The 24,376-nt window shown below is 38.6% G+C and overlaps 1 protein-coding gene across 5 annotated transcripts in view; it reads left to right on the top strand.

Annotated features, from left to right (window-relative positions):
• The window catches only part of ARHGEF9 (Cdc42 guanine nucleotide exchange factor 9), a 195,939-nt gene that overhangs the window by 132,950 nt on the left and 38,613 nt on the right, over positions 1 to 24,376 (top strand). For all 5 annotated transcript variants that reach the window (XM_043571349.1, XM_043571345.1, XM_043571347.1 and 2 more), the window contains 2 exons: positions 10,292 to 10,524; positions 15,849 to 15,978. In XM_043571349.1, coding sequence (XP_043427284.1) covers positions 10,292 to 10,524; positions 15,849 to 15,978 — 363 coding nt within the window. The remainder of the gene's footprint in view (positions 1 to 10,291; positions 10,525 to 15,848; positions 15,979 to 24,376) is intronic.

The raw sequence follows: 24,376 nt of genomic DNA, 5'->3' as shown, positions 1-24,376 counted from the left end.
GATCCTAAGGGGAATCCTGTGAGACAAAGTAACAGAGACATCGCTACAAGCGTGAAACCTACAGACATCACAATGACTCTAAACCCATATCTTTCTACAATAACACTGAATGTAAATGGACTAAATGCTCCAATCAAAACACATAGGGTATCAGAATGGATTAAAAAAAAACAAGACCCATCTATTTGCGGTCTACAAGAGACTCATTTTAGACCTGAGGACACCTTCAAATTGAAAGTGAGGGGATGGAGAACTATCATGCTACTGGAAGTCAAAAGAAAGCTGGAGTGGCCATACTTGTATCAGACAAACTAGACTTTAAATTAAAGGCTGTAACAAGAGATGAAGAAGGGCATTATATAATAATTACAGGGTCTGTCCATCAGGAAGAGCTAACAATTATAAATGTCTATGTGCCAAATATGGGAGCCCCCAAATATATAAAAAAATTAATCACAAACATAAGCAACGTTATTAATAAGAATGTGGTAATTGCAGGGGACTTTAACACCCCACTTAAAAAATGGATAGATCATCTAGACACATGGTCAATAAACAAGGGCCCTGAATGATACATTGGATCACAAGGACTTGACAGATCTATTTAGAACTCTGCATCCCAAAGCAACAGAATATACTTTCTGCTCGAGTGCACATGGAACATTCTCCAAGATAGATCACATACTGGGTAACAAAACAGCCCTTCATAAGTATTCAAGACTTGAGATTATACCATGCATACTTTCAGTCCACAATGCTATGAAGCTTGAAATCAACCACAGGAAAGAGTCTGGAAAACCTCCAAAAGCATGGAGATTAAAGAAATCTCTACTAAAGAATGAATGGGTCAACCAGGCAATTAGAGAAGAAATTAAGAAATATATGGAAACAAACAAAAATGAAAAGAAAACAATCCAAATGCTTTGGGATGCAGCGAAGTCAGTCCTGAGAGGAATATACATTGCAATCCAGGCCTATCTCAAGAAACAAGAAAAATCCCAAATATAAAATCTAACAGCACACCTAATGGAAATAGAAGCAGAAGAGCAAAGACACGCCAAACCCGTAGAAGAAGAGAAATAATAAATATCAGAGCAGAAATAAACAATATAGAATCTAAAAACCTGTAGAGCAGATCAATGAAACCAAGAGTTGGTTTTTTGAAAAAATAAAATTGATAAACCTCTAGCCAGGCTTCTCAAAAAGAAAAGGGAGATGACCCAAATAGATAAAATCATGAATGAAAATGGAATTATTACAACCATTCCCTCAGAAATACAAGCAATTATCAGGGAATACTATGAAAAACTATATGCCAACAAACTGGACAACCTGGAAGAAATGGACAAATTCCTAAGCACCCACGCTCTTCCAAAACTCAAACAGGAGGAAATAGAAAGCTTGAACAGACCCATAACCAGCAAACAAATTGAACCAGTTATCAAAAATCTCCCAACAAATAAGAGTCCAGGACCAGATGGCTTCCCAAGGGAGTTCTACCAGACATGTAAAGCAGAGATAATACCAATCCTTTTCAAGCTATTCCAAAAAATAGAAAGGGAAGGAAAACTTCCAGACTCATTCTATGAAGCCAGTATTACTTTGATTCCTAAACCAGACAGAGACCCAGTAGAAAAAGAGAACTACAGGCCAATATCCCTAATGAATAAGGATGCAAAAATTCTCAATAATATATCTTCTCAATAAGAAATCGAATTCAACAGCATATAAAAAGAATTATTCACCATTATCAAGCGGGATTCATTCCTGGGCTGCAGGCCTGGATCAACATTTGTAAATCAATCAATATGATACATCACATTAATAAAAGAAAAGATAAGAACCATATGATCCTGTCAATCGATGCATAAAAAGCATTTGACAAAATTCAGCATCCTTTCTTAATAAAAACCCTCAAGAAAGTCAGGATTTAAGGAACATACTTAAACATCATAAAAGCTACTTATGAAAAGCCCACAGCTAACATCATCCTCAATAGGGAAAAACTGAGAGCTTTCCCCTGACATCAGGAAAACGACAGGGATGTCCACTCTCACCGCTGTTGTTTAACATAGTGTTTGAAGTGCTAGCATGAGCAATCAGACAACAAAAGGAAATCAAAGGCATCAAAATTGGCAAAGATGAAGTCAAGCTTTCACTTTTTTCAGATGACATGATATTATACATGGAAAATCTGATAGACTCCACCAAAAGTCTTCTAGAACTGATACATGAATTCACCAAAGTTGCAGTATACAAAATAAATGTACAGAAATCAGTTGCATTCTTCTACACTAATAATGAAGCAGCAGAAAGACAAATAAAGAAACTGATCCCATTCACAATTGCACCAAGAAGCATAAAATACCTAGGAATCAATCTAACCAAAGATGTACAAGATCTGTATGCTGAAAACTATAGAAAGCTTATGAAGGAAATTGAAGAAGATATAAAGAAATGGAAAAAACATTCCATGCTCATGGGTTGGAAGAATAAATATTGTCAAAATGTCAATACTACCCAAAGCTATCTACACATTCAATACAATCCCAATCAAAATTGCACCAGCATTCTTTTCGAAGCTAGAGCAAGCAATCCTAAAATTTGTGTGGATCCACAAAAGGCCCCGCATGCCAAAGTAATTTTGAAGAAGACCAAAGCAGGAGGCATCACAATCCCAGACTTTAGCCTCTACTACAAAGCTGTCATCATCAAGACAGCATGGTATTGGCACAAAAACAGACACAGAGACCAATGGAATAGAATAGAAACCCCAGAAATAGACCCACAAAAGTATCGCCAACTAATCTTTGACAAAGCAGGAAAGAATATCCAGTGGAAAAAAGACAGTCTCTTTCACAAATGGTGCTGGGACAACTGGACAGCAATATGCAGAAGGATTAAACTCGACCACTTTCTGACACCATTCACAAAATGAAACTCAAAATGGATAAAGAACCTGAATGTGAGACAGGAAACCATCAAAACCCTAGAGGGGAAAGCAGGAAAAAAACCTCTCTGACCTCAGCCACAGCAATTTCTTAGTTGACACATCCCGAAAGGCAAGGGAATTAAAAGCAAAAATGAACTATCGGGACCTCATGAAGATAAAAAGCTTCTGCACAGCAAAGGAAACAATCAACAAAACTGAAAGGCAACCAACGGAATGGGAAAAGATATTTGCAAATGATATATCGGACAAAGGGCTAGTATCCAAAATCTATAAAGAGCTCACCAAACTTCACACCCGAAAAGCAAATAATCCAGAGAAGAAATGGGCAGAAAACATGAATAGACACTTCTCTAAAGAAGACATCCGGATGGCCAACAGGCACATGAAAAGATGCTCAATGTCGCTCCTCATCAGGGAAATACAAATCAAAACCACACTCTGATATCACCTCACACCAGTCAGAGTGGCTAAAATGAACAAATCAGGAGAGTATAGATGCTGGAGAAGATGTGGAGAAACGGGAACCCTCTTGCACTGTTGGTGGGAATGCAAATTGGTGCATCCACTCTGGAAAACAGTGTGGAGGTTCCTCAAAAAATTAAAAATAGACCTACCCTATGACCCAGCAATAGCACTGCTAGGAATTTACCCGAGGGATACAGGAGTACTGATGCATAGGTGCACTTGTACCCCAATGTTTATAGCAGCACTCTCAACAATAGCCAAATTATGGAAAGAGCCTAATTGTCCATCAACTGACAAATGGATAATGAAATCGTGGTTTATATACACAATGGAATACTACATGGTAATGAGAAAGAATGAAATATGGCCCTTTGTAGCAACGTGGATGGAACTGGAGAGTGTTCTGCTAAGTGAAATAAGTCATACAGAGAAAGACAGGTATCATATATTTTAACTCTTATGTGGATCCTGAGAAACTTAACAGAAGTCCATGGGGGAAGGGAAGAAATAAAAAGAGGTTATAGGGGGAGAGAGCCAAAATATAAGAGACTCTTAAAAACTGAGGACAAACTGAGGGTAGATGGGGGGTGGAAAGAGGGGAGGGTGGGTGATGGGTATTTAGGAGGGCACCTTTTGGGATGAGCACTGGGGGTTGCATGGAAACCAATTTGACAATTAATTTCACTTAAAAAAAGAATGAAACCATGAGAGGAGTAAAGATGATGGAGACATAGGGGGACCCTAAGCTTTTCTGGTCCCTCAAAGACAGCGGTTATTGAGGTCAGATCACTTGGAACACCCAGCAAATTGATTTATGGACTGGTAGAAGAAAACCCATTGATAACAATACCACAGTAGTGGGGAACTTTCATACCCCACTTATAACAATGGAAAATCAACAGAAACGATTTTCTTTTTTTTTTAAATTTGTTTTAATGTTTATTTATTTTTGACAGAGAGAGAGACAGAGCATGAGCAGGGGAGGGACAGAGAGAGGGGGAGACCCAGACTCCAAATGAGGCTCCAGGCTCTGAGCTGTCAACACAGAGCCCGACGTGGGGCTCGAACTCACCGACCGCGAGATCATGACCTGAGGCGAAGTCGGACGCTCACCCGACTGAGCCACCAAGGCGCCCCAACAGAAACGATTTTCTAAGCAGAATATCAACAAGAAACAATGGCTTTCTTACACCATAAACAAAAATAAATTCAAAATGCATGAAGGACCTAAACGTGAGACAGGAACTCATCAAAATCCTAGAGGAGAGCATAGGCGCCAAACTCTTTGACCTCAGCTATAGCAACTTATTACTAGACAGGTCACTGAAGGTAAGCAAAATGAAAGCAAACATGAATTATTGGAACTTCATCAAGATAATAAGCTTCTGCAAAGTGTAGGAAGCAATCAACAAAACTAAAGGGCAACCTATGGAATGGGAAAATATATTTGCAAGCGACATATATGTTAAAGGGTTAGTATCCAAAACCTATAAAGAACTTATCAAACTCCACACCCAAAAACCAAGCAACCTAGTTAAGAAGTAGGCAGAAGACATGAATAAAAACTTTTCCAAAGAAGACATACAGATGTCTAACAAACACATGAAAAGATGCTCAACATCACTCATCATCAGAGAAATACAAATCAAAACCACAATGAGATACCATCTTGCACCTTTCTGAATAGCTAAAATTAAGAACAGAAGAAACAAGGAGTGTTGAGAAGGATTCAGAGAAAAGGGAACTCTCTTTCACTGCTTGTGGGAATGAAAACTGTGCAGCCACTCTGGAGAACACTATGGAGGTTGCTCAAAAAACTAAAAATACAAATACCCTATCATCTAGGAATTTCACTATTAGGTATTTACTCAAATGATACAAAAATACTGATTCAAAGGGGTACATGCACCCCAATGTTTATAGCAGCATTATCTATAGTAACCTAAGTCTGGAGAGAGCCCAAATGTCTATTGACTGATGAATGGATAAAGAAGGTGCAGTATATGTACACAATGGAATATTACTCAGCCATCAAAAATAATGAAATCTTGCCATTTGTAATAATGTGGATGAAAGTAGAATGTATTATGCTAAGCACAGTAAGTCAATCCGAGAAAGACAACTATATGTTTTCACCCATATGTGCAATTTAAGAAACAAAACAGATGGACATATGGGAAGGGGGGAAGAGAAGAAAGTGAAAGAAACCATAAGAGACTCAACAATAGAGAACAAACTGAGGGTTGATGGAGGGAGGTGAGTGGGAGATGGGCTAGATGGGTGATGGATATTAAGAAGGACACTTGCTGTGATGAGCACTTGGTGTTCTATATAAGTGATGAATCACTGAATTCTACTTCTGAAACTAATATTGCACTATATATTAACTAAAATATAAATTAAAAGAATAAAATCTTACTATTTGCAATAAGGTGGATGGAGTTAGAAAGTGTTATGCTATATGACAAGGTCTGTCAGAGCAAGACAAGCACTAAATGATTTCAGTCATATGTGGAAGTTAAGAAACAAGTCAGATGAACATGAGAAAAGAGAGAGAGGCAGACCATACAATGGACTCTTAGCGATAGAGAAAAAATGAGAGTGCTGGAGGGGATGGGGGCAGGGTGGGGGGAAGGGAGGGATAAACAGGTGATGGGTATTTAAGGAGGGTAATTGTGATGAGAACTAGGTGTTGTATGTAAATGATGAATTACTAAATCCTATATGTGAAACTAATATTACACTGTATGTTAACTAACTGGAATTTATATAAAAACTTGGAAGAAAAAAATCCTTTGGAATTTCTAAAAAAAAGAGGGAGAAAAAAAAGGAAGAGACTTTTATCCAAGACCAAGTGAGTACAGCTGCACTGGATACACAATCTTCACAAGGAAGAGAGTGTTCCAGAGAAAAGTAATGTTTCATACAGGGTTATATATGTTTTTGTTACATCAAGAGTTACATATCATCATAATGGAGGATATTTCAGAAAATTATAAACTTTATCTTATGGTTTTAGTATGTGCAAGGTTGCAGGCTTTAGAACTATGGGAATGGAATTTAGGGAGATTTTACTCTTATATTTAGTTTTAAATGTTTCCTTTTGGTTACTTACTACAAAGCAGATGTATAAGGTGTGCTCTGGGCAGAAACAGAACCTATGCTTTGAAGTTTTGTGAAGTTCTTCTTACCTTGATACAAGTAGAGCTTCCATGGGAACCCAGGAGCAGGGCTCACAAGCATTAAAAGTTTAAAATTTCCTTTATCGTTAGACAAGGAACAATAAACAAACACCCAAAACAGCATTAGTAAGGAAATAATAAAGATGGGAGCAGAAATAAATGATATAGAAACTAAAAAATTAACTAAATAAGTAAGTGAAACCAGAAACTGGTTCTGAAAATATCAACAAAATTGATAAACCTTTAGCTAGACTCATTGAGAGAGAGAGAGAGAGAGAGGAATCAAACATAATCATAAATAAAAGAGGAAAAATAACAAAAAAACACCACAGAAACACAAATGATTGTAAGAAAATGTTATGAAAAATGGCATGCCAGCAGATTAGACAATGTAGAAGAAATGGATAAGTTCCTAAGAACATCTATCATACCAAATCTGAAACAGGAAAAAATAGAACATTTGAACATACTAATTACTGGGAAGGAGATTGCATCAAAAAACTCCCAAACAAAAAGTTCAGGCTTCACAGGAGAATTCTACCAAATATTTAAAGAAGAGTTAATACATATTCTTCTTAAAGCATTCCAAGAAATAGAAGAATAAGGAAAACTTTTAAATTCATTCTATGAGGCCGGTATCACCCTTACACCAAAGCAAGATAGAGATGACAAAAGGGAGGGGGAGAGAGAGAGAGAGAGAGAGAGAGAGAACACAAACTACAGGCCAATATCCCTGATGAACATACACGCAAAAATACTCAACAAAATATTACCAAACCAAATCCAGAAAAATATTAAAAAATCATTTACCACAATCAAGTGGAATTTATTCCTAGGATGCAAGGATGGTTCTATATCCACCAATCAATCAGGGTGATGCATCACGTCAATAAGACAAAGGACAAAAACTATATGATCGTTTCAGTAGATGCAGAGAAAACATTTGACAAAGCACAACATCCATTTATGATAAAATCCTTCAGAAAAGTACGTTTAGAGGGAACATACTTCAACATAATAAAAGCCATATTTGAAAACCCACAACTTACCACATAGTCACTGAAGAAAAACAAGGATGTCCATGCTCACCTTTTTAATTTAACATATACTAGAAGTACTAGCCACAGCAGTTAGACAACACAAAGAAAGAAAATGCATCTGAATAGGTAAAGAAATAAAACGTTCACTATTTGCATAAGACACTATATATAAAAAAAACTTGAAAGGCTCCACCAAAAACCTTGTAGAACTTATAAATAAATTCATTGAAGTTGCACTATGCAAAATCAATGTGCAGAAATCTGTTGCATTTCTGTACACTAATAATGAAGAGGCAGAGAAATTAAGAAAGCAATCCCATTTATAATTGCACCAAAAATAAAATACCGAGGAATAAACCTAATCAAAGAGGTGAAAGACCTATACTCTGAAAACTATAAACATTGATGATAGAAGTTGAAGATGACACAAAGAAATGGAAAGACATTCTGTGCTCATGGATTGGAAGAATGAATATTATTAAAATGTCTGTACTATCCAAAGCAATATACACATTTAATGCAATCCCTATCAAAATACCAAAAGCATTTTTCACACAACTAGTACAAAAAAATCCTGAAATTTATATGGAACCACAAAAAAACCCTCAAATAGCCAGAGCAATTTTGAAAAAGAAAAGTGAAGCTTGAGTTTTTACAATTCCAGACTTAAAGTTATATTACAAATCTATAATAATAAAAACAGTATGGTACTAGAACAAAACTAGAAAAATAGATCAATGGAACAGAATAGAAAACCCAGAAGTAAACCCATAAGTATACGGCCAATTAACCTTGGACAAAATAGGAAAGAATATCCAATGGGAAAAACACAGTCTCTTCAACAAATGGTGTTGGGAAAATTGGTCAACTACATTCAAAAGAATAAGACTGGGGCACCTGGTTGGCTGAGTTGGTTAAGTATCCAACTCTCGATTTGGTTTCAGGTAATCTCACAGTTGGGAGATCAAGCCCTGTGTCAGGCTCCATGCTGAGGGTGGAGCCTGCTTAAGGTTCTCTCTCTCACACATGCTCTCTCTCTCTCTCTCTCCTTTTCTCCCTCTTCCCCTTCCCCACTTTCACTCTCTCTCTCTCTCAATTAAAAATAAATAATATTAAAAAATGGATTAAAGACCTAAATGTGAGACATGAAACCATAAAAAAATCCTAGAAGAGAGCACAGGCAGTAATGTCTCTGACATCAGTCAGAGCAACATTTTTCTAGATATATATCTCCTGAGGCAAGGGAATCAAAAGCAAAAATAAACTATTGGGACTACATCAAAATAAAACTTTTGCACAGCAAAGGAAACATTCAACAAAATTAAAAGCCTATCTCCTAAAAGGGAGAAGATACTTGCAAATGACATATCTGATAGAGGGTTAGTATCCAAAATATATAAAGAACTGATACAACTCAACATCCAAACAAACAATCCAATTAAAAACTCTGAATACATGAACAGATATTTCTTCAAAGAAGACATCCAGATGGCCAACAGACACATGAGAAGATGCTCAACATCACTTATCAGGGAAATTCAAATCAAAACTACAATGAGTTACCACCTCACCCCTATCAGAATGACTAAAATAAAAAAAAAACACAAGAAACAACAGGTGTTGGTGAGAATGTAGAGAAAAAGAAATCCTCTTGCACTGTTGGTGGGAATGCAGACTGGTGCAGCCACTGTGGAAAAGTATGGAGGGTCTTGAAAAAGTTAAAATTAACTACCCTATGATCCAGTATCACAGTACTGGATATTTACCCCAAAATTCCAAAAACACTAATTCAAAGGGATATATGCACCCCTACATTTACAACAGCATTATTTACAATAGCCAATATATGGAAGCAGCTCAAGTGTCCATCAACAGATGAATGGATAAGGAATATATGGGGTGTATATATATACCATAGGCACACACACACACACACACACACACTAGAATATTATTCACCCATGAAAAATGAAAGCTTGCCATTTGCAGAGACATGGATCAAGCTAAAGGATATAAAATCTAGGAGAAAGAAAAATACAATATGATTTCACTCATATGTGAAATTTAAGAAAAAACAAACAAACAAATGAGCAACAGGAAAAAAAGAGAAACAAACCAAGAATCAGACTCTTACCTGCAGAGAACAAATTGATGGTTACTAGAGGGGAGGTAGGTAGGTGGATAGGTTAAATAGACGATGGGGGTTAAGAAGTGTACTTGTTGTGATGAACACTGGGTGATGTATGGAATTGTTGAATCACTATACTGTACACCTGAAACTAATATAACACTCTATGAGAACTATCTGGAATTAAAATAGAAACTTGAAAAAATAAACAATCCAGTGCCATAATTTTATTGCCATAGTATTTTCACTTTTGTCATGGCCAGTGCCCCATCAATATCCTTCTTTTATAGAATTTCATACTATTCCTACTTATTTTCTCTATACAAATGTTTACAGTTTGTCTACTTCCCAAATAATTCCTTTATTTCTATTATTAAATTTTGAATCAATTTAGGAAAGATTGATATTGTTATTTTAATATTCTACATAAGGAGAGGATCTGTTTTTTTTTTTTCATTTCTCCAAAACTTCTTTGTAATTCTCAGTACCCTTTTCTTCCTCTCCATTTTTCCTGTGCTCATAGCAAGATGGATTCTGGATATACTCTGAGTACTGTAACAACCACCTGGACGCCTGCATGGAACTCTCCAAACTGATGAAGGACAGCCGCTACCAGCACTTCTTTGAGGCTTGTCGCCTCTTGCAGCAGATGATCGACATTGCTATTGATGGATTCCTTTTGACTCCAGTGCAGAAGATCTGCAAGTATCCCTTACAACTGGCTGAGCTCCTCAAGTATACCGCCCAGGACCATAGGTAAAGGATAGAGGGAAGCAGGAGTTAGGGAGATCCTTGTCTACATGTTGGTCTTTATTAAGAATATATGTCTTTTAGCCATTTCTGAGTTTCTGTTAGCTTATCTGCACAATGGAATGATGATTTTTTTTTTGCTTACCTCAAAGGGTTATTGTGTGTGTAAAGCAAGGGAACACTTATGAGAGTTTCTTATAAAGCTGTAAAACAGTATACACACACACACACACAAAAAAAAAAACAGTATGCATCATCATTACTACACAACTTAGACCCTGCCTTCAGGGAGCTCAACTGGATCCTTAGTCCTGAGTTTAGCCAAGTGAATCAATCCAGATGGAATGATTGCTCAACTATTTATTCCACTTTGTTTGATAGATTCAATATCCTAATAACAGCCTACATAACTTGTTCTCACCTTAGATTTCTTCTGCGTGGCTATATCCCTGGTAATCTTTAGTCCTTTCCACGCTCCTCTGCATCATCCAAACTGTACCTTCCCCTTAGACCCAGAGCATGACTGGGGGAAAATAAACTTGAGTCTTCTCCTGAAGTACTTGTTTTTGTTTTGTCTTTTTTTTTGTTTTGTTTTTTGTTTACAATTTTTCAGTATTTGCAAGAAAACCAACCCCAAAATGACCAAAAAGCTTACCTCTCTCTCTCTGACTGGAAATGACCCACCAGCAAATGAACCTACCAGTAAGGTATATGCTGAGAGTCATCTCCAACAATGAATGAACCACCCCCCACCCTCACATACTTTACTTTATGAGCTAAAGCCCTCAGCCTTGTTATAACCTGCCTTTAATTAGTATTAAATCCCTGACCTTAGACTTATTAATTCAGCTCTCTTCCTGACTGAACCCTCCAAGAAGAAAAATGACCTTTGTCCAATTTCCCTTAGCTTTCTAATTCTCAATAGACCCACTTTCTACTTTTCTACTTCCTACTTTCATTTGGCTCCATTGCCTGGATCCTTGGAGCTGACTCCAGACGTAGTTGCATAAAGCCACGGATATTGGCTAGTTGGTTTTGTTTATGTTAATCTCAAAGCCAATCCCTTGGTTCATTCTTAAGCTGATGTTGTTTGTTTAGCAAATCATGGGTCATGCGCATCAATAGCTCTGGAGCCTTGGACAAATTTCAAACTCGAATCTAAATGTGGTAGCACTAGACTCTCCCTTTGTGTGTAAATACCACCAGTGTAGCTCTGCCTGCCATGCTGTGTTGGCTATGAGGGAGGCAGGTTGTGAAGGACCTCACAAAAGAGGACTCTGTTCCCTCCTCCCTAAGCCTGTTTATTACCTGGGGATTGGTGGGCAACATCATTAGACATGAAATTTGGGAGGGCTAAATGTTATTTTAAAATGCTTACTACAGACCATTCCCAGAATGGAGTCCCACGTTTTCTAAGGATACAGTTTCTTGTGAGAGCTAATAGGACACTGAAGAACTCCCACTAAAATTAGTACATTTAAAAAATAAAAATGGAAAATATGTATGGCACCTGAAATGTAAAGGCCCTTAAAGGAATGTCTTCTAGTCAGATTTTCTCATTTTATGGCTGGAAGAACTGAGGCCCAGAGAACAAATATGTGTGGCAAGGCAGGGACACAAAGTGTGGACAGTGGTCTCAGAACTTAGCTTTGTAAAGAGCCCTCCAGATAATTTTCATGCCCAAGAAGGTTTATAAACCATTGAACTAGCCAGTCTGGAAGGTCTCTTGCAGTTGTACCAGCCCATGATGTCATGAGCCTAAATGACCTCCACAGTTATACTTCATGGTGCCAAGTGACCAGAAGCACTATTGTACTTAAATCTCAGAGGAACAACCAGGATATTCAAAGAGTGTTTCTCAAATGTTTTTATATTACAGCTCATCTCTCACCTACTCCTGAGTATCTATTTCATGGAATATAGCAGGAGGTTCTAAAAATCATACTTGTGGACTGATGATATTAATAGATAAATTATATGTTGCATAATTGTTTTTAAGAGCCCCAGAAAGACATTTTCAAAGCATAGCCAAAAGCTATGTAAGTTTATTAAGCCAAAGCAACCACAGGCCCTTATTTGGTTTAGTGGGGTCTAGTAAGATAGGATATCTGCAAGGGACTTGCTATCCCTGTGCTCCTTCACCTTGTGACAAGAACTCCTGTCTCAAGGCCGTCTTTCCCTCTGGGTCCCTGGCCCCCTCTTTTTCTACGTACTGGGTTCCAGAGTGCTGATAGAGTGGCTCAGGCATTGGCAGGGCACATGAATCAATGTCCTCCTTCAGAGTGATCTGTTGGGCCCAGCATTACTCCCCAGGCCAGGGGCCACCTCTTTTGGCAGATATCAGGAAGCTGTATTGAGATGACAGCTCCTGCAATGCATGTCAGAGTAGCTTGGATTTGAAATGAATTAGAGGCTGCTTCCAGCTTGAAGGCTTAGTCAGATAAGTATTCAGATAAGAAGGTCTGAAATTCAGGCAGTCAGAGTGGCATCTAAGGGATAAGATTCGATGGATGGATAGTAATAAGTAGATAATAATACTGCCTTTGCTTTCAGAAGGGTGATATGTCCCCACTCAGCCATCCAACCTTCCTTAAGCTGACAGGAAGAAAGACTGTATATAACAGGGAGGTTAGCTGACATATCTGGAACAAGACAATCTTGGTTCAGTAGATCTTATCAAGGAGCTGGGCCCAGACCTTTTCTGAAGGCCTGGGGGCTCTGAGAAGGGTTCAGGCAAGACCACGACTATTCACTTCTTTTCTCACCCACTCCTAAAGCTAGTGGAGCAGGTTAAAAATGGGGACATATCCCCCTCTAACCATTGTAAGAAAGACAACCACCTAAATATGGCAAAGATTGACTGACAGTAGCAGAGTGACAGTAATGAATCCATGGCTAGGTAGTACATGGAGTCAGAGGTAATAGGCATTCTCATACCACTGCTGTCCAATGGAACTTTCTACAATAATATAAATGTTTTATACCTGTTCTGTCCAATGTAGTAGCCACTGGCCATGCATGGCTATTGAGTACTGAGAAATGTAGGTGGTTCAACTGAAGTACTAATATTTGATTATATTTAATTTTAAATAAATGTGGCTATAGGATACCATATTGGACATAAAGCTTTATGTTTTACCTCCCCAAAAGTGGCTTAAGTCATTTTCCTGGTGCCTCAAACCAGAAGGAGGAATAGCATGGGAGACATTAAATGGGCCCAAAGTACAGGGATACTTATTTATGTCAGCATCTTCTACACTGCAGCTGCCCTTTCTGTTATCACCCTATTCTGTTTCCAAATGGCAAGCTCAGGTAGTCTTTCCAGGGAGAAATTTTAATAGTCATACAGAGTCCAATAGATTGCCCATAGGCTGGAGCAAGTAACTGTAAAAGGATGAAATATAACAGGAACAAATGTAAGGTTTTATAATTGGGTCTAAGAAAGTAAGAGGGAGATGTAGAGTTCAAGGACAGACCTAGAGAGATTCAGCTTATAGATAGCATATTAAAATTTTTTTAATGTTTATTTATTCTTGAGAGAGAGGGGGATGTGGAGGGGCAGAGAGAAAGGGAGACACAGAATCTGAAGCAGGCTCCAGGCTCTGAGCTGTGAGTACAGAGCCAGACATGGGGCTTGAACTCATGAATTTCAAGATCATGACTTCGGTTGGTCAATAAGATTGGATGCTTAACCAACTAATCCACCCAGGTGCCCCAAGACAGCATATTTTAAAAGACTTAGGAAGCATTAGTCAACCATGAGTTCAATATAAGTCAGCAATAGGACCCAGAAGAAAAACTGATAATAGCTAACATTTATTAAGGCTCAGAATAAGGGTTTGTTGTTGTTGTTGTTGTTGTTGTTGTTGTTTTAACAAAGTTGTCTTGAGGCAGAATAAACTGATTAGAAGGTGTAGTGACTATCTGGTCACTGGAGGTAATGAAATGAAGTAGCATTTGAAGACTATGGTCTGGTAGGTGTTTAGAGGACACATGGAGGCCAGCTAAGAGGAGGTGCTGCATAATGTCTGCCTTAGCAGTTAGAATTACCTTCCCTGTGCCTATGATTGGTCAACCATCTTGCACTTCAATGATTTAGGAAAGAAAAAGTTACTGGGTATCTTTTTTTCCCCTCCTTTCTTCTTTCAAATTGGTGCTGGGACAGTGAGCAGATTAATGACCACAAAATATGTTCAGCTTTTTTTTTTAAGTAAAGGTTAGTTAAGACTGATTCATAACTCATCCTCTTGCCCTCTCAGTCTATTAAAGCTCCACCAAATGACTGGGATATCATTTTCAATCTGCCTTTCACAGGAGCCATTTGATTGCAAATCAGATCAGACAAGCAGAGAAAACTGGGCAGGGTGGTATAACTTTCAACAAGTAGGCCATCCACAGTCCCAGGAAACTGGGCCTAAAGGTTGCACTTTGATTTGTATTAATAATACTGCAACTTTTACTATAAACCAAGAGTAAAACAATTTATATAGATGACTAAACCTTCAACAAACACTACTATAATCATCCCCATTTCACATATGAGGAAACTGAGTCATTGAGAGAGTTGTGAGAATTGACAAAGGTCATACAAGTAGTCAGTGACAAAACTAGCATTTGAGCCCAAAGAGTCTGGCTCTGGAGTCTATTCTTAACCACTATGCTACATCCTATCATTATATCATACTAGAAGAAAAGAGTGGATATTATTTCACAGTGACTTTTGGCAGAGTTCCCTAGAAATAAGTGATAGAAAGTATGGTAAAGTTCTGGACCATGCCATGAATAAGGCTGCTTTCTTGATTCTTGGCTGGTTATATCAGACTGGACACAAAAATAATGCTCTAAAAAAAGATAGGGGTCTATTTCACTTTCATATAAAAAAAAGTCTACAGGTAGGCAGTCCATGACTTCTATGGTGCTCTATGGTCATCAGAAACTTGGGTTCCTCCCAACTTTCTGTTATCATATCCCTAGGAGAAGGAACCTTGTCCCTATGGTCCAAGATGGCTGCTAGAACATCAACCATCACATCTGCATTCCAAGCATCAGGATTGAGAAAGGGCCAAAGAAGGGTATGCTATCTTCCTTAAAGGAGGTTTCTGAAAATTTCTGCCCAAAATTTCTATTTACATATCACTGGACTAGTTACGTAATCACCCCTTACTATAAGAAATATAGGAAATATAATCTTTTACTCCATGTGGCATGGGTTCCATCTGAAAATCAGGGCTCTGTTACTAAGAAGAGAGGAATGGACTTTAGTGTTGGTACCCAACAGTTGGTTCTCTAGCACATTGATTTACCGAACTTGTACTTTTGTGTCTTCACAGTGACTACAGGTATGTGGCAGCTGCTCTGGCTGTCATGAGAAATGTGACTCAGCAGATCAATGAGCGCAAGAGGCGTTTGGAGAATATCGACAAGATTGCCCAGTGGCAGGCATCTGTCCTAGACTGGGAGGTAGGATCTTTATCAACAGGGGCATTGTAGAGTCTGAATAGCTCATCTAGAACATCACATCGTAGCCACAGATGGATGAAAAGAAATTAAATATGAAGAGCAGCAGAAAGGATTTAGATAGAGCCAAGGAAAAACTTTCTACTACTGAGAAGTGTTGTGTACTTCAATGGCTTTATAAGAAGGTTGGAGAAATCTTTGAGACAACACTTCATTAATAAATGAAAGGTTCATCTCTTTGGATGTTGCCAGGAAATAATTGGATTGACTCAATAGACTTTCAAGCCTCTTTCCAGCCCTGGAGTTTTATCACCACCAGATAAAAACTTGGATAAGTAGTATGTTCTAATTCACTCCCAGACACAGACTATAAGGTTGGTTCTCTGGTGCAGGTCAATCAACATATACTTCTTTTTCTATTGGTGAGATTACCTCATCCTGACACATTTTACAAGGTCTACCCAAGCTTGCACACTTGAAGTCAAGGTTCTCACTCCTGCACTATTGACAGACTAAATTATCTTTTTTATCATCTGCTTATAAAAATAATTCCTGAAAGCCTTCCATTTCATTAGAAACAGCCACTTCTCTGAACTCAGAAAGTCTTCAGTGGCTGAAGTCACTAAAGCCTTCATTTCTAGATATTCACTTGCAGAGGATATATACAACCTAACAAATAAATGGAGATTTTTTTCTTCTGTAATGTCACTGCTCTGTTGAGGTTCTTGGGTTTCTGTTCAATAGAAACAGAGCTGTGAATTATAAGGATTCACAGGTATGTGTCTTGAGTATACCATTTAGTGTTTGTCTCTTTTGCCCACCAAGGGAACTGGGGTAATGACATTTTACATTTATCTCTCAGACCCAAGTTGTGAAATCTGACAGTCCACAGGCTAACATAACCAAGATGGGAGAGGCTGGAAATGCTACCAAGGAGGGGTCAGCAATATTAAGCTTCATGGTCACAGTGTACAAGCTGAGCCAGTTCCCTGTTCCACTTGCCTCAACTGAGGTATAATTTCCTGTGATTGAGAGGTAGTAGCTCCCTAAAATTTCAAGCAGTTTAGCATATTCTAAAGAGATTAAGTAAGCATCAGCCCTGCAAACAGCTATTTTACCACAGTCTAGAAAAAAATCTTTCCTTTATTCTTCTACCTCTAATCCTTTTTTCAAAAGTGTATTTATTTATTTTGAGAGAGACAAAGACAGTGTGAGTGGGGAAGGGTCAGAGAGAGAGGGAGACAGAAAATCCCAAGCAGGATTCCCACTGCCCATGCAGAGCCCGATGTGGGGCTTGAACCCATGAAACTGTGAGATCATGACCTGAACTGAAACCAAATCGAATCTTTAACTGACTGAGCCACTCAGGTGCCCCACCTCTGATCCTTCTTAATGTAGATGGCTGGAAAACACCACAATTCTGAGCATTCGGCATTTTTTTTAGTCTTATTTGAAAGATAAATCTATTTGAAGAATCTTTATGTCCCCATAAAGAGTAGAAAATAGTAGTGATTGTTTGAGATGAAGATAAAGAAATGGACCTATATAAAGAAACAATTGCTCCTAAGAGGAAACCAGCACTGGCCCAAACTTACTAGGGAATCATGGATCCTCCTTCCCTTGTATCTGGCTTACTTTGGCTAGTTGCCTGATCAGAGGCAGAGGGCTAGACCAAATGACCTCTAGCAAACACATCAACTCTAAGGCACACTGAAATTGTGGCTGGTTAGCAGCCCTCTTTCCCTCTACCCCTGCGGTGCTCTCTATGAGAGGAGGTTCTCAGCAGCAGTTGTCTCCATACTCACTGAAACATTTTCCTCTTCCCAATGTCTGGAATATATAATTCCTCCATATGCTCTGGGGCTCCAGTCTTGAAGTTGGAGCCATGGGGGACCAATAATAGGTTGAAATTCCTCCACCTATCTAGGAAGCCTCATTAATACCAAACTTGAAAGCACGGAGTATGATTTATTTTTTTTAAGATTTTTAAAAATCTACCTATCTATTTCTTTTTAGAGAAAGACAGAGTAGGAGAGGGGCACAGAGAGAGGCAGAGAGAGAATTTTAAGCAGGTTCCACACTCAGCGAGGAGCCTAACACAAGGCTCAATCTCACAACCCTGACATCACGATCTGAGCCAAAATCAAGAGTCAGTCGTTAAACTGACTGAGCCAACCAGGCATCCCTGAACTATGATTTAAAGACTCCACATCTAGGAAGGAATTTCATGTGTTTTTGTCTAGAAGTGGGGAGTGGGAAACAAAAAGGCAATTTTGAATAGGATTGATGGGATAATATTTACTCTCTGCCTCCTTTGTTAGCATGATTGATTGGTCCTATAAATCTCAACCAAGCCCATATGTACAACACTGACACCCTGTTGCTTGGTGAATCCCTTCTTCACCTAATTTGGTAAGAAGAAAAATTCCTCATCGTTCCCTTTTCAGATTCTTGGGTCAATGTGGAACTCACTAGCTCCAGAGGAGTTGTCTTATAGGAAGCTTTTTCTGTAGTGAATCCTGATGGGTACATTTCAGAGGGCAAGCCTAAGGTTTCTGTCATGTTCATCATATTTAGTCTTCAAGACTTCTAGAATGTCTGTCATCAGGGCTTTTTGAGGACTCCCCTCCCCATCAACAATTCTGGCTATGGCCATGCATATGTGCATGCATACACATGTACATACATACACACACACATGCCTTATAATGATGGTGAAAGTCTGAGACACCTATTCCTGACCAAGACCACACAGCAAGTCAGTGGCAAAGCTAAAATTTGATTCTGGTATCCAGATTCACTCTCTAGTATTCTTTTCACTGTTGTACTATATACTCTTTCAACCTTCTGCTTCCCACAGCCCAGTTGCTTTCTCTTGTGACACTGAAAGGACTTATTTTTGCAGTAAAGTGTCCATATCTAAGTAAGGCAGTAAGAGTGCCTCATGGGGAAAATACAAAATCTTAGTATGACTAAAAGTGGATGAGTGCTGGAGGACCACCCTGAAAAGGCAATAGGACATGTCCACTCTATGGCTTCCTAGCTATTGACATAAGTGACCCAACCTCACTGGTTCGCTGATATAGGTTCTTTGTATGTGCTATCTGTCCAAACAGTTACACAAGCAAAGAGAGGTCCTGCCAAATTGCTGAGGGCTGCTGTGGATAAGCCTTGCAAATCAAGAAAATTAAGCAGTATTTTGCTATCTCCACCATTCCCTTGCCTCCCCCAGATGTTTGAACAAACAGGGTGGCTGCCAAAACCATCCATATAATAATAACAGCTTAATTTGTCAAATTAAAAAGAAGAGTCATAAGGGAAATCTTCAAAGCTTAATGTCCTTTGAAGAGGAATTGGGAGATAGAGTGGAGGGCTGGCAGCAAACAGGCAATTGGTACCAAATCACTAAATCAGAATATCTGGCTAGACAATAGGAGGCTTTTTATTATATACAGACCTGAACGTGACTCAGCTTATTCCATAAATATTCTGGGTCTTTTTGATCAACTCTAGTTATCATCCTTGCTCCCTGCCAGCCTATGAGGACTAGAGTTCATGAAGTACCCCCTGATTTTCCCTACCTCCCAGGGCTCCTAAAAAATAAATGGATGAGTGAAAGGATTACCCATATTCAATATCACTCATCATAAGGGAAATACAAATCAAAATAATGAGATACCACCTTGCACCTGTCAGAATGGCTAAAATTAACAACTCAGGAAACCACAGATGTTGGCAAGGATGAAGAGAAAAGAGAACACTTTTGCACTGTTGGTGGGAATGCAAACTGGTGCAGCCACTCTGGAGAACAGTATGAAGAAGGCTCCTCAAAAATAAATAAATAAATAAATAAATAAATAAATAAACAAACAAATAAACATAGGTCTTCCTTACAACCTAGCAATTGCACTAGTAGGTATTTATCCAAAAGATATAAAAATGCTGATTTGAATGGGCACATGCACCCCAATGTTTATAGTAGCACTCTCAACAATAGCCAAATTATGGAAAGAACCCAAATGTCCATTGACTGATGAATGGATAAAGGAGATGTAGTATATATGTATGTATGTCTATGTCCATACACACACACATGCGCGCACGCACACACACACACACAATGAAATATTACTTGGAGATCAAAAAAGAATTAAATATTGTCATTTGCAACAATGTGGATGGAGCTAGAATGTATTATTCTGAGTGAAATAAGTCAGTCAGAGAAAGACAGTGTGAAATCATATGATTTCACTCATATGTGGAATTTAAGAAACAAAAGAGATAAATATAAGGGAAGGGAAGGAAAAATAAGATAAAAAGAGAGAGGGATGCAAACCATTAGAGACTCTTATATACAGAGAACAAACTGAGGGTTGCTGGAGGGGTGTTGGGTAGGGGTATGGGGTGAATGGGTGATGGACATTAAAGAGGACACTTGTGTTGAGCACTGAGTGTTATACGTAAGAGATGAATCACTAAATTGTACTCCTGAAACCATTATTACACTATATGTTAACTAACTTGAATTTAAATAAAAATTAAAAGAAATTTTTTAAAAACCTACATAAAAAAGTAAGTATCACCCATACCTCTAAGTAATAATCAATGCCTTAGAGCAGCTTAGGGGAGAATCAGGGAGAAGAACCTGTTTCCAAGGACTACAGTTTCAGGGAAATTTACATTTCTAATTTCTCTTATACTGATGTTTGTTGAACTGTCACATTGCTGCCCTTCCCACTCATTAGATCTACTTGAAGGGAGAAGAAACATATCCCTGACAGCTTCCTTTTAATCTTTTTTCCCCCTGGAGATTTTTACCAAAAGCCCAAATTTGCAGCTTATGTTTGGGAACTTAATTGTATATAATTGTTATGACACCCCTACCCTCACAGACTGCTTGTGTAATACACAAAGGCCTGTTCCAGTTTACCATTAGACGATTGAATCCAAAAAGTCAGAGGAAACAGAAAAAAACCAATGTGATGGAAGTAGCAAAAACATCTATTTAAAAGCAAAGGTGGCTTGATGAGACACACTTCTAGGACCAGGAGATTAAGTGTGGAGCTGGCTGGATTTGTTTTTTCTTTGCCCTCCTGTCAATAGGCAGCATTGAAGATAAACTGTATGAAAAGTATGGAACTTCCCCTGTCCTTTTTCCCCTGGATCTGCTCATGCCACAACCTCCCATCAGAACAATCAGCCTGTAACTATATGGGGTCTTGGCCATTGGGCTATTGAGATGAATGAGATGTGGCCTTGGTTTTCCAGTGGAGAAAATATGTTCCAGACAGAAGGAATAGTATGTGCAAAATCCTAGTAGAATGGAATAAAACAGAATTTCCATGGTGGAGGTGGGAGTGGGAGGGGATTGCATTTTGGGGGACAAGGCAAAGTAATTTATAGTGCAAGTGCGGTAGAGGAAGCAAAGGGTGAGATTTGAACTCTGAAAGGGCCATTTTCCTTATGTGATCTGATTTGTGCTTTCAAGCAGCCATGTGAAGTGAACCAAGTGGGAACTGTTGTATTATCCATTGTTCATTTCTGTATGAGAAAACATACAGAGTGTTTAAGTTACTTCTCAAGGGCACAGAATGAGTTGATGGCAATACTGGGCTCAGAACCCAAGTTTTTTGAGTCTCACTTCAGAAATCGTCCAACATAGCTGGTTCTTCCACTAAGGATTGCCATTCTACTGTGGTTTGGTGGATTAGAACATGGCCTTTGGAGGGATTCTGGTCTGGATTCTGCAACTTTGGGGAAATTACTCCCAATTTTTCTGACTTTGTTTTTTTTGGGGTGATAACAGTGCATTCCTTATTGGGTTGCTGTATTAATAAGAATATGTGTGACACAGGATATAAAGCACACAATAATGGTCAAGATAATAGCTAGCATTTCTGTAGAACTTACAGTGTGAAGTGTACTTTCCTAAGCACTAATATATTAATTTACATAATCCTCACAACAGGCAAATGAGATTGATACTGTTATTACCCTAATTTTAATTTTTTAATATGAAATTTATTGTCAACTTGGTTTCCATACATCACCCAGTGCTCATCCCAATGGGTGCCCAACACTCAATACTCATCACACAACCTACCCTCCATCCTAGCCTCCATCAACCCTCAGTTTTTTCTCAGTTTTTAAGAATCTCTTGTTTTGGCTCCCGCCCTCTCTAATGTCTTTTTTCTTTCCCTTCCCCTCCCCCATGGTCTTCTGTTAAGTTTCTCAGGATCCACATAAGAGTGAAACCATATGGTATCTGTCTTTCTATGTATGACATATTTCACTTAGCAGAACACTCGCCAGTTCCATCCACATTGCTACAAAAGGCCATATTACATTCTTTCTCATCACCACGTAGTATTCCATTGTGTATATAAACCACAACTTATTTATCCATTCATCAGTTGATGGACATTTAGGCTCTTTCCATAATTTGGCTATTGTTGAAAGTGCTGCTATAAACATTGGGATACAAGTACCCCTATGCATCAGCACTCCGATATCCCTTGGGTAAATTCCTAGCAGTGCTATTGCTGGGTCATAGGGTAGTTCTATTTTTAATTTTTTGAGGAACCTCCACACTGTCTTCCAGAGCGGCTGCACCAATTTGCATTCCCACCAACAGTGCAAGAGGGTTCCCGTTTCTCCACACCCTCGCCAGCATCTATACTCCCCTGAATTGTTCATTGTAGCCGCTCTGACTGGTGTGAGGTGGTATCTGACTGTGGTTTTGATTTGTAATTCCCTGATGAGGAGCGACGTTGAGCATCTTTTCATGTGCCTGTTGGCCATCTGGATGTCTTCTTTTTTTTAATTTTTTTTTGTGTTTATTTCTGAGACAGAGAGAGACAAAGCATGAGTGGGGGAGGGGCAGAGAGAGAGGGAGACACAGAATCAGAAGCAGGCTCCAGGCTCTGAGCTATCAGCACAGAGCCCGACGCGGGGCTCAAATTCACAAACCGTGAGATCATGACCTGAGCCGAAGACAGTCGCTCAACTGACTGAGTTACCCAGGCGCCCCTCTAGATGTCTTCTCTAGAGAAGTGTCTATTCATGTTTTCTGCCCATTTCTTCTCTCAATTATTTGCTTTTCAGGTGTGGAGTTTGGTGATATCTTTATAGATTTTGGATAATAGCCCTTTCTGCAATATGTCATTTGCAAATATCTTTTCCCATTCCATTGGTTGCCTTTTAGTTTTCTTGATTGTTTCCTTTGAAACAATGCTTTGACGTGCAGAAGCATTTTATCTTCATGAGGTCCCAATAGTTCATTTTTCCTTTTAATTCCCTTACCTTTGGGGATGTGTCAAGTAAGAAATTGCTATGGCTGAGGTCACAGAGGTGTTTTCCTACTTTCTCCTCTAGGGTTTTGATGGTTTCCTGTCTCACATTCAGGTCCTTTATCCATTTTGAGTTTGTTTTTGTGAATGGTGTCAGAAAGTGGTCGAGTTTCATCCTTCTGCATGTTGCTGTCCAGTTGTCCCAGCACCATTTGTGAAAGAGACTGTCTTTTTTCCACTGGATATTCTTTCCTGCTTTGTCAATGATTAGTTGGCTATAATTTTGTGGGTCTAGTTCTGGGGTTTCTATTCTATTCCATTGGTCTCTGTGTCTGTTTTTGTGCCAATACCATGCTGTCTTGATGATGACAGCTTTGTAGTGGAGGCTAAAGTCTGGGATTGTGTTGCCTCCCACTTTGGTCTTCTTCTTCAAAAGTACTTTGGCTGTTTGTGGTCTTTTGTGGTTCCATACAAATTTTAGGATTGCTTGTTCTAGTTTTGAGAAGAATGCTGGTGCAATTTTGATTGGGATTGCATTGAATGTGTAGATAACTTTGGGTAGTATTGACATTTTGACAATATTTATTCTTCCGATCCATGAGCACAAAATGTTTTTCCATTTCTATATATCTTCTTCAATTTCCTTTATAAGATTTCTATAGTTTTCATCATACAGATTTTTTACATCTTTGGTTAGGTTGATTCCTAGGTGTTTTATGATTCTTGGTGCAATTGTGAATAGGATCAGTTTATTTGTGTTTCTGTTGCTTCATTTATTAGTGTATAAGAATGCAACTGATTTGTGTACATTGATTTTGTATCCTGCGACTTTGCTGAATTCATGTATCAGTTCTAGCAGACTTTTGCTGGAGCCTATCGGGTTTTCCATGTATAATCTCATGTCATGTGCAAAAAGTGAAAGCTTGACTTCATCGTTGCCAATTTTGATGCATTGATTTCCTTTTTTTGTCTTATTGCTGATGCTAGAACTTCTAACACTGTGTTAAGCAACAGCGGTGAGAGTGGACATCCCTGTCATTTTCCTGATGTCAGGGGAAAGCTCTCAGTTTTTCCCCATTGAGGATGATATTTGCCTTGGGCTTTTCATAAAT

The sequence above is a fragment of the Prionailurus bengalensis genome, chromosome X (genome assembly GCF_016509475.1).
Source record: "Prionailurus bengalensis isolate Pbe53 chromosome X, Fcat_Pben_1.1_paternal_pri, whole genome shotgun sequence".
Lineage (NCBI taxonomy): Eukaryota > Metazoa > Chordata > Mammalia > Carnivora > Felidae > Prionailurus > Prionailurus bengalensis.
Note: the sequence above shows the minus strand (reverse complement) of the source record. Positions and strands in the feature narration are given on the sequence as shown.